At 39.6% G+C, this 14475-nt stretch overlaps 1 protein-coding gene across 1 annotated transcript; it reads left to right on the top strand.

Moving 5' to 3' along the window:
* Positions 1–3203: 3203 nt before the first annotated feature.
* Positions 3204–11879, top strand: lpar3 (lysophosphatidic acid receptor 3). Its single transcript, XM_059342088.1, has 3 exons — positions 3204–3558; positions 4700–5454; positions 9945–11879. Exons 2-3 carry the CDS (start codon positions 4713–4715, stop codon positions 10271–10273), a joined length of 1071 nt encoding a protein of 356 aa, XP_059198071.1. The 5' UTR covers positions 3204–3558; positions 4700–4712; the 3' UTR covers positions 10274–11879.
* The last annotated feature ends 2596 nt before the right edge of the window (positions 11880–14475 follow it).

Here is a 14475-nt window from a genome sequence, read left to right as displayed (position 1 = left end):
TCTGCTTATTTGTCCATTTTTAATACTTGTTTCCCGTTGTCTGGACTAACAGGATTTTTTCACCAACTGTATCTTCATATGAATCATACAACAAATTTCTACCATAAAAATATGAAGTGCTCCAAAGGTTTCTCTCTAACACATTCTCAGCTGAGATTGAGTAAGACAGGAGTTTTGTATGATCTAATCTGAACTACAGTATGACTCAGTTTTATCAGCAAATCTACAAGCGAGTTGAGTTGTTGAGACAAGCTGAAGCACGACTTCTCACTTTGAGTGCGATCAACGTGCTTTTAACCTGATAAAATCAAACTTGTTTCCTCAAACTCTTACAACACACTGGATCAAACTCAAAAACTGCCTCGATGTGAGAAAATGCCCGAGGTATAGTGGGTTATACGTCACCTGTTAATGAGGGAACACGTCAATGAGTACCACCCCATGCAGTATTTTTCCTATGTGTTAATATTACATATTTATCAGTCATATTTGATCTCAAGCTGTCAAAACTGAGACCAGAGCAAATAAAAATCAAAGACGAGCAGGATACTCGACAGATCCGTCTGTGTTGTCGTCTGGGTTGGCAAACATCACTGTACTCTGCAACGCTACCTAAGAACAAATGTCAATACACTGTACGTGTGTGCTGTCTCAAACTGCACACACGTACAGCGTACGCGATTTTGGTACTTCAGGATGGTTAAGTGTGAATTTCCATCTGCACCTTTGTGACAAGAAATGAGGGTAATTTGAGGTGTAAAATGAACTAAATCGTTTTTCAGTTGTGGGAGAAGAACTGGTGTCCTTTGTCGGAGTAAAGATACAACTACAACAACAGAAAAATAGAAGTAAAAGTCCTTCATTCAAAAGTACGACTTAAGTAAAAGCAGAAACTTAAACTCCGACTTAAGTAAAAGTATCAGATGTAAAAGTACTAATTATGCAGAAAAATGGCCCATTTGATTGACTCTCTCTCACACACACACACATATGTATATTAGAATTATTTATATATATATATATATATATATATATATATATATTTTTTTTTTTTTTAATAATAATTCTAATAGGATTTTACTGTTGAAGTTGGTTGTGGTAGAGCTAGTTTTAACAACTTTATATGAAGTTTTGCTGTTGAGTCCTGTGGTCCTTAAAGGGGCTTGATAAATGAGTGATGATGCCTTTTTTTAATATAGGAAAATTTGACCTCTTTGGGCTATTAAAAATGAAATGTTTTGAGCGGAAATCTCTACTGGCTAAAAGCTCACTGGCATCTGGAACGTGGCAAGACACTACTACACCACTTTTAAAGCCACATGAAGTAAGATTTGCCTCTGTTTTGTAAACACAGCATTCAAAGCTGGCCCCTCCTCCACGGCTCAACGACTCCAGAGGTGAAAGCCAATCCCCAGATTCACTTTTATTTTTGTAATGAGCTTTGTCTGCTCTGCGTCTCACCTCACTATATTTGCATTTTGTTCAGTGCTTTGTCCGCCATTTTTCATCAATCCTCTTGGATACCATGGCACCAGTTCACTATGTTTTCATGGACTCACACCCTGGGGCACTTTTGCTGGGGACAAACACCCAATACCCAAAGAGTGACGCCCCAAAAAAACTGCCTTTAATTTTCATTCACCTGTGTTAAGGCCAGGATGAAGGCAGGCTCTCTGCAGATCCAGACACATACTTGTAGTGAGTCAGAAGTGATGATCGAGAGGGATTCTTTTTGTATGAGTCTACACATTTTTTTTTTTTTTTTTGTAGTAAATCCCAACTCACAGTGGCGTACTCAGGGAGGGGGCAGGATGGGTGACCGCCCCCTCTCTTGCCTCCATAGTAGAAAAAGTGTGCTGAAGTGCCTTATTGGCTACCCTTTCCACGTGCAAAATATGATTGGGTGCCCTCTCGGGTGCCCCTTCATACAATACATTTTGATGATGTGCCTTCTAGGGTGCTCCTTCATAAAATAAATTATGATGTGCCCTCTAGTCCAAAAAAAAAATTGATAATGTGCCTTAATGAGTGCCCTTCTAGTGCCCTTCTGGTGCCATGGTGCCTCTCTTTGGTAGCCAACGAACGGGGTATGCAAAAGAGGCGTTGCTGGCATCCCTATGATGGACAGCTACATTGAGTGGTACTAAAATCCGCAACGAAGCAAAAAGCAGATTAATAGTCTGCCTGTACTCTTAGTGGAAAAGCACAATTAGATGCCAAGTTAGAAAACACGATAAAGTGCCCTTACAAAAGAGAAAAAAATAATCCCAGTGAAGAAAATTATACAGTATCACCAACTGTGAAAAATGTTATGTGAGGTTTTTGCTCTCATTTAGCTCTCAAAGTGCACAAGAATGATGCATTTTACTTAAAGATGTACAAATTTTCTCCTGGGTGGGCATTCTCCCGGATCCCCTAGATGGTTCGATTTGATGGTTTTAATTGTTACTACCATATCATTAATCACTTTGATCTGGATCTCCTTTAACTTAATGCTAATTTCAATCAAGGATTAGGACTATTACATCATACATGATGCATCATAGCTTTTTGGGTGCTGGTGGGGCCCCATGTTGTGCAGAGGCTACTTCAACTATTGTTTTGGGAAAATCTGCTTTACTGTAATTCATGAGAATGTTTTAGACATAGCCTATATTAGACGTATTGAGGAAAATCAGGTTGTAGCTTGCAGTCTTCTTTACCGAACTCAAAAAGTTGACTGAAACTAGTTTAACATTGATGTGCTATAAATTATTTCATCAATTATGAAGTTGAAGATAGTTTTATCTGTTCATCAGCTCATCAGTTAGTCAAAGTTTTTCAAGAGCAGGGAAGAAAAAATAGACTGAAGTTTTCTTCTCTTTTCATACATTTTGCAGTCAGATCTTCTCGGCATTTCGACTTTTTCCCTCAACATTGTATTTCAACTTTATTCTCCCCCCATCAACATTGTATTTCGACGATATTCTCCTCATTTCAAAGTGCATAATGCATTTTTTCCTCCCTACCTGGCCCAGTAAGTTCTAAGAATGTTTTCAAAAATAATCAAATTGAATATTTTGGTCTATAAAATTTCAAGAAAAAAAAAAGCCCATCCCAGTTTTTCAAAGTGCAGTGATGTCTTTAAATGTTTTAAGTCGTTTTGTCAGCCAGACTCAGTAGTAAGAAAAGCAGGAACTCTCCATATCAGTTTGAGAAAACGAAAACGAGTTCATCACTACAAACCAAATGAAACCGTCTCTTGGTTTCCGTCCTCTTTTCTCTTCTCTGTAACAAGCAGTGTTGTGGTCGGACCGTGAGCTCGCGGGGCCCCGCGCGGTCAACCGGAGGAATTCACGTGTGAGACCGGGCGGGACACGCCCTCTACGTCACCGAGCTGAAGTCTCAAAGTGAAGACACTCAACCTCTGAGCCTCCACTCTGTCCTCCGCTCTCTGCCGTCACCTTCTTCCGTCCACCGCTGCGGAGGCGCGCTGCTGCGGGAGAAACATGTTCATTAAGTCGGCACGGAATATTTCACAACTCCTCTACTGACTCACCACGGACAGCTTTCATACAGGTAAACCCACCTGGATGATTTTTTGTCTCTGTTGTTCTTTTTTAGGGTTAAAGTTTGGTTTCTCTGGGCCAAAATAATTCTATTCGCTTTATATTCTATGTGAATGTCTCCCATTGTTAGATAGGTAGTAGTAGTAAAGCTATTGCATAATAAAGGCTTCTCAAGTCATGACGAAACTTTACTTTGTATGATATTACGTTGGAATCTTGTTTCCCTGCATGTCTGAAGTGTTTAGGCCTACTTAAAGAAATGTTTGTAAACTTCGGATATAACTGAGCATGTTGTTTTGGCTCTCTTTAGTGTCACCATGGTCACTATCTTGTTCAACTTCAGTAATGGAGCTGACTGATTTCAGTTTTATTCAAAGTAGCTTCTCACAGTAAAAGGGTTTGGCTTCTGAAGTCATTAAATGTCTTTTGGCCTTGGGAGAATTGGCAACATGCACTGATCTGGCACACAAATCATTTCAGTTTAGACTTCTTATCATCCCATTCTTCTATCATAATTTAATGTAATAGATCTAAACCCACAACTCTGGATTTAAAATCTATAGAAGGCATTCACAGTTTATCAGGCATTTTGTATATTTAGAACTGCAACTAATTTTAATTTTTATCAACAATGAACCTGACATTTCTTTTCTCATTTTATTTGTTGTGCTGTAGTCCACCAAAGAAATTCTTAGTCAACTGGTATGAGTTAGTCTAGTAATCAATATGTTAAATAAATAGATCTGTAAAACTGAGTTTAACTGCAAGTAATCCTGCAAAAACACCACTTTAATTCTGGAGTATACCAGCGATACGCTAATAGGTCTTTGAAAATAAGTAATTCAGCATGTAAAATGCATGAAAAATGACTAATTAATTAAATAAAATGTAATTGATTAAGTGACTGATCAGTCAACTAATGGACTTAAAGGAGGTATTCCTGTTTATTATACTGAGTTTTTGGCCTACAAAATGTAAAAGGAAAAAAGGGAAAAATATACTTTTTCTCAATTGTAATGTCTCATATTGTCTAAATAACACAAACTATAGAAATAATTACTTATTTGAGAAGCAGGAAATAGGAACTTTTTGAACTTTTCTACATCACTTGATAAATGATAATGATTTGTGTTGTCTCTCTCTGTCCTCAGACGCACTTCTAAAATGGCCCATCAGAACCAGAGCTGCCACTATAATGAGTCCATGGGCTTCTTCTACAACAACAGCGGCGCTGACGACAAATGGGACAGAGCACAGCTCATCCTGGTGCAGGTGGTCGGCTCGCTCTTCTGCTGTTTCATCCTGGTCTCTAACGCCATGGTCATAGCTGCTGTCATCACCAATAAGAGGTTTCACTACCCTTTCTACTATCTCCTATCCAACCTCGCCGCCTCGGACTTCCTGGCGGGCATAGCGTACGTGTACCTGATGTTTAACACGGGCGAGGTGTCCCGGAAACTTACAGTTAAAGGATACTTCATCCGTCAAGGTCTTCTGGACATCAGTCTGTCAGCCTCGCTGGCGAACCTGCTGGTGATTGCTCTGGAGCGCTACATCTCCGTCATGAACTGGAAAGTCCACAGCAACCTGACGAAGAGGAGAGTGACGCTGCTGATCGTGCTGGTGTGGGCCATCTCCATCTTCATGGGGGCAGTGCCGAGTCTGGGCTGGAACTGCATCTGCAACCTGAGCGACTGCTCCAAGCTTGCTCCCATCTTCAGCAGGAGCTACCTGATCTTCTGGTCCGTGTCAAACCTGGTGGTGTTCCTGGTGATGGTGGTCATCTACCTAAGGATCTACGCCTACGTCAAGAAGAAGACGGCGGTGCTCACGCCGCACACCAGCGGCTCCATCAACCGCAAGAGGACGCCCATCAAGCTCATCAAGACGGTCATGGTCGTGCTCGGTAGGTGCTCGTCATAAAAAAGCTGTCAATGCAGCATCGTTGATACGTTGAGTCAGAATATTTCCTGCTTTCGTTAGGTGTAAAGTCATTGTTGTGGCAGCTGTGCGTCTCTCGTCGGGGTCACAAAGTCCAGGCATTTCACTGAGTCACTGCTGAACACGCTGGACTGTAATCTGTTTTTCTGATATGAAGGAAAACCTTGAGCATAATAATACAAACACTTAAGCTTTCACTAAACATGTTGAGTGCTTGTCAGAGATATGAGGGAACCTTAGCTGAAAGGTTTCTCTTTTTTCTCTGTATCTTGTGTTATTGGCCACTTCAAATGTTCCTTTTCTATGCCTAGTGAATTAAACCAATTACCAGAGCTGCAATTAATGGACCCCCCCCCCCCCCCCCCCCCCCCCCCCAATTTATTGATTAATCTGCACTTTATGCAGAGTATTTTCTTTATTAATCAAATTAATTATTTGGTCTAAAAATGTAAGAAAATGCTCAAGAATTTTTTTTTCCCGCTTTTTCCACTTAAAAGTCCAGGGTGAGGCCTTTAAATGTCTTGTTTTGTCCAAAACCCAAAGACATTCAGTTTAATATCATATTAAACAGAGAAAAGTAAGAAATCTCCATATTTAAGAAGCTGAAACTGCATTTTATGTATTTTATTGTATGAAAAATAGTTGATTATTTTTCTGTCGATGGACTAAAGAATTAGTCAACTAATTGTTACAGCTCAACCCATTGTTATATCGTTTAATGGGCTAAGTAGACTAATTATTCATTATTGCTTGTTCTGTCCAATTAGCAGTCAAAAACCCTGCAGATATTAAGTTTACAGGATATTAATCAGGAAAAAGAAATCCTCATATTTGACAAGCTGAAACTAGTGGCCTTTAACATTAATGTGCTATAAATTCCTTCATTAATTATGAAGTTGAATACAGTTTTATCTGTTCATCAGCTCATCAGTTAGTCAACGTTTTTCAAGTGCAGGAAAGAAAAAATAGCCTGAAGTTTTCTTCTCTTTTCATTAATTTTGCAGTCAGATCTCCTGGTCTGCCAGTATTTGTTTAGCTGTTGCAACAGGATACCTTCCAATAGAAATTCTCTTCTCACATTGTTTCCCTCCTGGCTCTTTTTTTAAGAACAGTACAATAGGACTGCACCTTCGTCTTCTACAGGAGCACCAAAATAAGCTGTTCAATGCATATTCTCATGCACGTACAACACACAATAGTTAAAGGCCATACCATAAGACTCTGATGCAGACTGATGTGTTATAAAATATCATAAGTTAATATCTGTGAATGTGTTCAGTTTCTGTTCAGTCATCCAGATAAAACTGAACATGAGATGGTTGTCGTGACTTTGCACAGTCGTCCTGCAGGATAATAGCCTGTCATTGTTCTTTGTCTCTTCAGGGCACTCGTTTGTTGCCTCACCAGATGGCTCGATACAGTTTGTAGCGTAGGAGCTGTATGCCTTTGTACACACTTTATTCCAGACTGCTGTGTAATTATCTTTCCCTGCAAGGACACTGCTCCTGAGCCTGTGTGGCATACCATCCACACCACAGTTGCCTTCAATGAACGTCCCCTCCTACCCACCCATCCAGAAAAAAAAGGAATAAGAAGAGGAACCTATACTTGAGGACTTTGTCAATTGCTTTCAGATGCTTTGCAGAGTTCCCTTGAGCTTGTGGAAGTGTTAGTACACAAGTGTCATTGTTAAATGCCCTGTTGATATTGCCCTAAAGCAAAACTACCTGAAGCACCAAAGGACGAAGATTCAAAATAGTCCAGCCTGCAGCAACCTTCTCCCTGTTAGGATTTCTTCAATGCTAATTCGTCGTTGAATTATCTGTAGAGGTCTCCTCCTCTCCAAAACAAACAGACCCTATGATTAAAACCGGTTAAAAACATAGATTAAAGCCGTTTTATGTTAAAAATGGGTGTTTCTCTGATGCTATTTGGCAGAAAAAGGAGGTCACAGAGGGGCTGTGAGCCGAGCTGCTGCTAATTTCTGCTCAACTTGTTTCTCTGAGAACTTAAGATGCAGACGGATTTTACTGGGAGCTAAATTATCCACGGAGGTCTCCCCTTCTCTTAATCAAAGAGACTCTGTGATTAAAACCAGTAAAAACATATTTTTTTAAATATGAAACTGCTTTATTCTAAGTTTCTCTGATGCTGTTCGGCAGACAGCTGGAACTAATGCTGGCTCAGCTTGTGTCTCTGATAACTTTAGATACAGACTTCTGATGAATCAAATCATTCATCTGGTTAAAATATATAGTTTAAAACGACAAAGATGTAAAAAGGTCTATTGTCGATTTATGACAGCCACAACACTGTCCTAAGGCGACCAAATAAAAAGAGACATCTGATTAAAGTTATAGATTTCTCTGGGCTTAAACAATCAGGATAATAAAAGTAAACGACTTAACACATAATATATCTAGTCATTTATAAATGTTTGAATGCAGAAAATTTGCATACACTTCCTTTAAAATGTCGTGCAAATCACAAGGCAGCGATATCAGAGAGGGAAGGAAGGAAATCTTAACACCTCTGAGGTATGCATGTCCATGTCCATGGGATGTATTATGCAGGAAAAAAAAGAGTAACTTTTGTTCCAGATGAAACGCAGTCTGCTCAGGTGGAATGGATAACTGGACAAACCAGTTTGAAGACGCTTAACCCACACATGCTTTGTTATAACTAAAGTAAAATGAATGAGTCCACAATGCCAGATCCTGATACGGACACCAGAGGGTTAAAGAACAAATTAATGTGTAACTGCTGTTAAACACGAAGCATCGAACTACACCACTCAGATTCAGATTTTGTTTTCATTCTTTAAGTGCAACCACCATCATCAAATGAATACCAACTGAGAAAAGGAACACATGCTTGAAATGTGTGTTCCTAAACCCCTCTGTTTTTACTCTGTTGTCGATTAAAGGGCAAGAAAATCCACTTTTAAACTTCAATACATGAAGGACTGCCAATGGAAGACCATTAAACAGGGTCTCACGCAATTTAAATTCAGTTCACTTTATTTTGAACATGTGGGCCATCAAAGACAAAGAGGAAGAAGAATGAGTATAAGAATAGAAACACACTGTAAAATGTGGCAAAGTTTTTGACTTTCAGGCCTATGAGGAGTGAGAAACATAAAAACACTTCTACCAGACCCTCTGCGTCTGTGTACACATGTACCCATGCTTGTGTATGTGACACAAAGAGGGCGAGAGCTTGTATAGAACAGAGCTTGTTTTTGTTCTGCAGATGTATTGAGGCAACAGAGATGCAGGTAGCACAGACAAGTTGCTGCTTGTGGCTTCCTTTCAGTTCCAGAAATCTCTTTAGTAGCTGTTTTGTGCCCAAACATGTTTGAAATCGAGTAATTAGCTGCCTCAGTAGCCCTGTGACCTAACATATTGTGTACAAAACACACCGTATTTAACATGATGGCCTTGTACTCCCAACCAGTGTCTGCTTGTTGTAGGATTAAATTACTCTGCTGAAATGCAGTGAATTTTTTTCATCTTATATGTTCTTTAATTACCTTCATCAATGAAAGTACAGGAAACCATCAAATACACTTTAGTTTTGATTATTTTATACATTTGCTTTTTTCAATGCACATCAGAACAGTCAGGGACCTGTTGAAGAATGTATTTAGCTTTTTTGAAAGACAATAATTATTTTATTTATTCATCATTTATTAAGGAAAAATGCCTAAAATTCTCAGATTCCAGGCTGTGTTGTAAATTTAATTTCTTCAGTTTGTACTGTTGCGCAAATAAACAGCACATTTGAATACAGATGAATCATGACAATTATAATAATGTATAATAAAATGTTGCCCTCAAAGAGGCTTAATGTCTTCACCATACGGGCACTTTAGCTTAAATGGCTCCTCACAGTGGATAACTGTGGGTTCAGATTGTGTTTCTACCTGCCAGTTCATGTTTCACTACCAACAAAAGAGCAGTTTGCAAGAGTTTTATTGAAATGTTGAACCAGATAAGAATTTCTTGTACAGCGATTTTAAATTCTCACTCTTGGCTGGAACAGAGGCTCGAGAAAAAGCCCAGTCTCCTCTTATTGGCTTGCAAGAAAGATAGGGTACACCTTTTGTAAAGGAAGTTCTCTCTCTGTGGGGGGAGATACTCAGACGGAGGTGAGGGGTGGTTTATTCTAATGAGCCTGTATGCAGCATAGGAAGGAGAGTTGTTGACTTGTTGGATCAAGATTTTTCTTATCTAGACAGCCCACAAAAAACTGACTGGACTGTCTTATTTGACAGTTTTTGGGTTGGCAAGCACTCCAGATGCCAAAATGTATGTGCACAAGGACTGAAAAAGTGAATTTCTTAACCAAGTGTCACTTTGTTTATACTCACTCCTGCACTCAAGAAAAGAACATGCAAGAAATAAGTGTTACAAAAACCTAACTGTGTGTGATTTGTGATGTTTGTTCCTGTAGGGGCCTTTGTGATCTGCTGGACTCCCGGCCTGGTGGTTCTGCTGCTGGACGGCCTCAACTGTAAGAGCTGTGAGGTCAAGAAATTGAAACGCTGGCTGCTGCTGCTGGCTGTCCTCAACTCCGTCATGAACCCCTGCATCTACTCCTACAAGGATGAGGAAATGTGGACAACCTTCAAGAACCTATTACGCTGCATTGGTAATGGCACGCGGCGGCAGCGGTCCACGAAGGCCAACACCAGGCCGCTCAGCTCTGGTCCTGATACGGGCACCAGTCAGCCTCCCTCAGAGGACACAAAAACTGACGAGCAGGGCATACTTAAGACCTGAAAATGGAGGTTGTTAAGAAAGAACCAAAACTTCTGTCCAGCTTTGACTGGACGTACTTTATGAAGACACAGATTGGAGTTGACTTGAAGGAGAACCAACATCAGTTGGTCTTAGCGGGTCGTTGTCCTCAGAGTACTTTCTTGAAGAGACACTGCAGGCCAGCTGCTCCACTGTAGAGCTGGTGAGATGGAGATAAGAAGAGAAGTTATGCACTACTTATTCAGCAAATGGATGCCAAGATGTGGTTTTTCAGTTTTTCCCCAGGATTTTTACAGTTTTTGGAAACAATACTCCCATTCATATGTACTGGGAGTTTCCTTTTGCTGTTTCATCCGGCTCTTTTTGTCTTCCTCATCACATCTCTGCCCTGTGCGTTATTTAAACTTGGACATTTCTGCCCTGCAATGGCTGAAGAAAAAAATCCAGTGTGAAGTACACAGTGGTACATTTCTACTTTTACCTCCAAAAAAGGGTAAAAATCATACAAGGGGTGGCTTGACTTTGTCACTAATATGTGTGTACATCCGAAACAATGCAGGTATGGATGTTCTAGTTAAGCTAGATGTATAACTTGTTTGTAGTCAGGTACTATAAAACTGTAGGTGTGCTTGGGTAGGGCACAGTTTTTAAGATTATTTCCTGTTTTTAAACATAGCCAGTGATAAATACTGTAAACTGCTGTACTATAGTATTTGTATCTACTTGTACATCATGTAAAATGCTTTCAAGAAGAGGTGAAGTAGTTTCAGCTGTGTGACAGACTTCCCAGCATGATCCGATTGCTTTAGCTCTCATTTGCATTTTAAGTGAATATCCCACCCTGCTTTATTTTGTAAAGCAGGCTTGCCTCTAGGGGAATAGATAACAGAGTGACTCCTTTCTTGTCCCATATGTCCGTTTTTATCAGTTGACCTTAACAAAAACACAGACTCCCGCCTTCAGCACCTCATGGAGGCAAACTTGTTCTCCCTGTAGCATTTTTACACATCCGCTTCAGCTCACTGAATGGCTGCTGTTGCTCTGATGAAACAGCTGCTCGCCTGACAGTACAGGGGTTGTAAAGTGATGTTGCAACACACTGGATTCCTGCTGTAGTTTCAGCTAGTGTACCTGCAGGAGCCGAAGAGGATATGACTGAATAGACTGTACCTACACACACACACATACACACACACACACACACACACACACAGGCCCCCCTTTCTCCTGGACTGCTCTGACGCCTCCTTTGCTAAATCATTGACAGGGTTCAAATGACTCTTCAACCTGCTGTAGAGTTTTTATGCTACTCCTGCTGTAAAAAGAGACTACACTGTTGAAGCTTTTTTTGTTTTTAACCTGGGAGTGTAGGAATGCCTCACATGAGAGTCGTGATTGAAAAGGTTTACAGCTGCATAATCTCAAACTGAGATTATTCATGGTCATTCCTGTGTAGTTTGACTTTGGACATTTAAAATCACATGTTAAGTCACAGCTTTTGTTTGGAATTTCATGTTGTTGTTTTTTTTACATCAAACTTTGCAACATGTACATCATGCCTGTTTTTTGTTGTTGTTGTTGGTGTTTTTTTTACAGCAGGCAACACAGAATAAATTCACTTAAAGGATTTGCAACTACATTACTTCATACAGTAGGTAGTAGGAATCTCTAATATGGGTCAAATAATATTTATAACAAGGATCTATAGAATGGAAATTTATCCTACAATTTTAATAATTATTTTGGCATTAATTATTGGTAATAAAAATATTGTACAGATATTCAGGTTCCAAATAATCCTAATACCTAGAATTTTTCACTAATAGGTCAAAGATTTCACTTATCATAATTACTACGGCCACGAGAGGTCCTCACCTAATGGTAAAGGTATTTATTTTGGGTGGTTATAAGGTGCTTGAACAAACAACCTGGGGGTGTTTTTGTATTGATTACCATAAAATAACTCTATGATTTCCTAATTTTTCCTTTATTGCCACCACCAGTTCAAAAATGCTAATTAATCCAATACTTTGGTTTATGATGAAATACCTGCAGAAGTAATGACCTTCCGTCAGTCTCGGCTGTACTTTGTTCTTGGTACTAAGCAGCAAACTAAAATGGTATATCCTAACATTGTCATTGTGAGCATGTTAGCATGCTAGCGCGGCGGCAGCCTTTTTAAACGCCACCCAGTTGGCACCAACATTCTCCAAACCAAGCCATGAGTTTACTTGTTAGTCTTGTTTGACTGGGTCACACTGTCGCCTGATTCTGAATCAAAATAACTGTCACTAACTGATGACACCTGTAAGTCTAGAAACTTTTGACAACACTAGTGCAAAAATAGCAAACTTAAAAAAAGAAGAAAAAAAACACTGCAAGGATTACCTGACGCTCCATTTACATGACTTGTACTTCAGGCAATAGTTGATGAAGTACCGTTGCTTGAGATTTCTGCTGCTCCCACCGCTGCCACTCAGGATGATTTCCTCTATTCAGGCTAATTAGTGAATGACCTTTAGTTTCCTTCCACTCAGTTACAAAATTAGCGAAAGAGCTGAAAAGAAAAACAGAATTGACCCGTAAGTGGGAGGAGCAGGATCCTCATCTGAATGAGACTGCACTTGCAACAGTTAAAAACAGCAACATATAAGTAATTTCATTTTAATTTTCCAAGATCAGACAAGCTTGGGTGTGGTCGTCAGCCAAATCAATAGTCAAACTAGTACAACCTTCTGTGATTAATAGTAACATGACATAAATTGTCCTGTCAGCGTCAGTGGTTAAATGTTGTAGGCTTATGGAAGAATATAATATATTCAAATATTGAAACCTTTTAACCTTTTAATCACTCCTTTTCTGCTGTATAATCCCACTCAGGATTTAATCCCCCAAACACAACCAGTTTCCTCTGGCAACAGAAGAAACGGTTCAACACTGTACACTGTGCTCATAGAAAACTTCTCAGGATCTAAATTACATTCAGCTTATGTTTCAGGTTGAGGTTTGACTTAAATAAAGTTGTGTTATTTACATTAAGTGCTAGCTGTATTGTACTGTATGTCCTCAGTCGTGACTGCAGCATGCCACTCTGGTTTTGCATTCCCAAAAACATGAACTGTAAACTTGTGTGGTGTGGCAGGCCTGTTTCTACAGCTGTGCTGTAATTATGCATTCTTGAAAAGCCAATTAAATTTCACAGATGTTCAGAAATGCTGTCTTTTGGTTTTTGGTCTTAATCTCAGCAGTACACACAGGGTACAATGCTGTATAAATAACCCTTGTGCCATAAGGACTCATAGAGGCCAAGTTCAAAGGTAAATCGTAATTTACAGGACTGAGTGGTTTCTCCTACAAAGTTCTCAGCTCAGTTTCTAATGAACATAATTTTACACACAATACCTGATAAATGCATTGACACTGCAATTTTACCCAGATCATTAACAATTTGGCCAATATTCACCCAATTAGACACATTTTCACTTATTCTTTGATCAGACAGTTCCTGATATACATGATAGGGTTAGGGGTTTTACCACTTTGAGTTTTTGTTATTGTTGTTGCCAAGCTCCACTAGTTTCATCCTGTGATGACAAATAAGCAAAATCCTAAGGAAGATTGTGGATGCTTTACAATACCCGTACTACCATACTGCACTATTAAGCATGTGTCCTCCACCTTTCAGCCTCAACGCCTCTTCTCCAACTGTTCCTGGTGCGGCCTCTTTTCCTTGGACAGAGTGAGGTGGATGACATTGGACGTAATGTGCCAAAAATACCAGGATGTCCTACTGCACCCAGTTACGTTTTTGCTACATGCAATCAAGCATGCTTTTTCTGGCTATTCTGACCCACAGTCCTCTTCGCAGTTTATATGAACAAGAGGGTCAAAGTTCATGGGTGATATGATCAAGCAGTATGTCCCAGATGTATCCATACTGAATGCAACATGTCATACCTTGTAAGGGCAGCTGCAGTACGTACTAAATGCAACATGAAATGTGGCTGAAAATCTTGTATAAAAATGTTTATAAATCCTCAGAGTCAGGTGTGGGCACAATTATAGCATTACTATAAAATGTATTGTCGGTATGGAAAAAGTTTGGTCACTGGTGTGGCACCAGTAACCTCACAGCTTGCTGGTGACACTTGGTCAAGCAAGACAATAAAGGTGTTTTTACAATAATGTTTAACAGGGTTGAATGTTCAAATTTGCTCATAGTG

Source organism: Centropristis striata, chromosome 9, assembly GCF_030273125.1.
Source record: "Centropristis striata isolate RG_2023a ecotype Rhode Island chromosome 9, C.striata_1.0, whole genome shotgun sequence".
Lineage (NCBI taxonomy): Eukaryota > Metazoa > Chordata > Actinopteri > Perciformes > Serranidae > Centropristis > Centropristis striata.
This window is presented reverse-complemented; position numbering and strand designations above follow the sequence as displayed.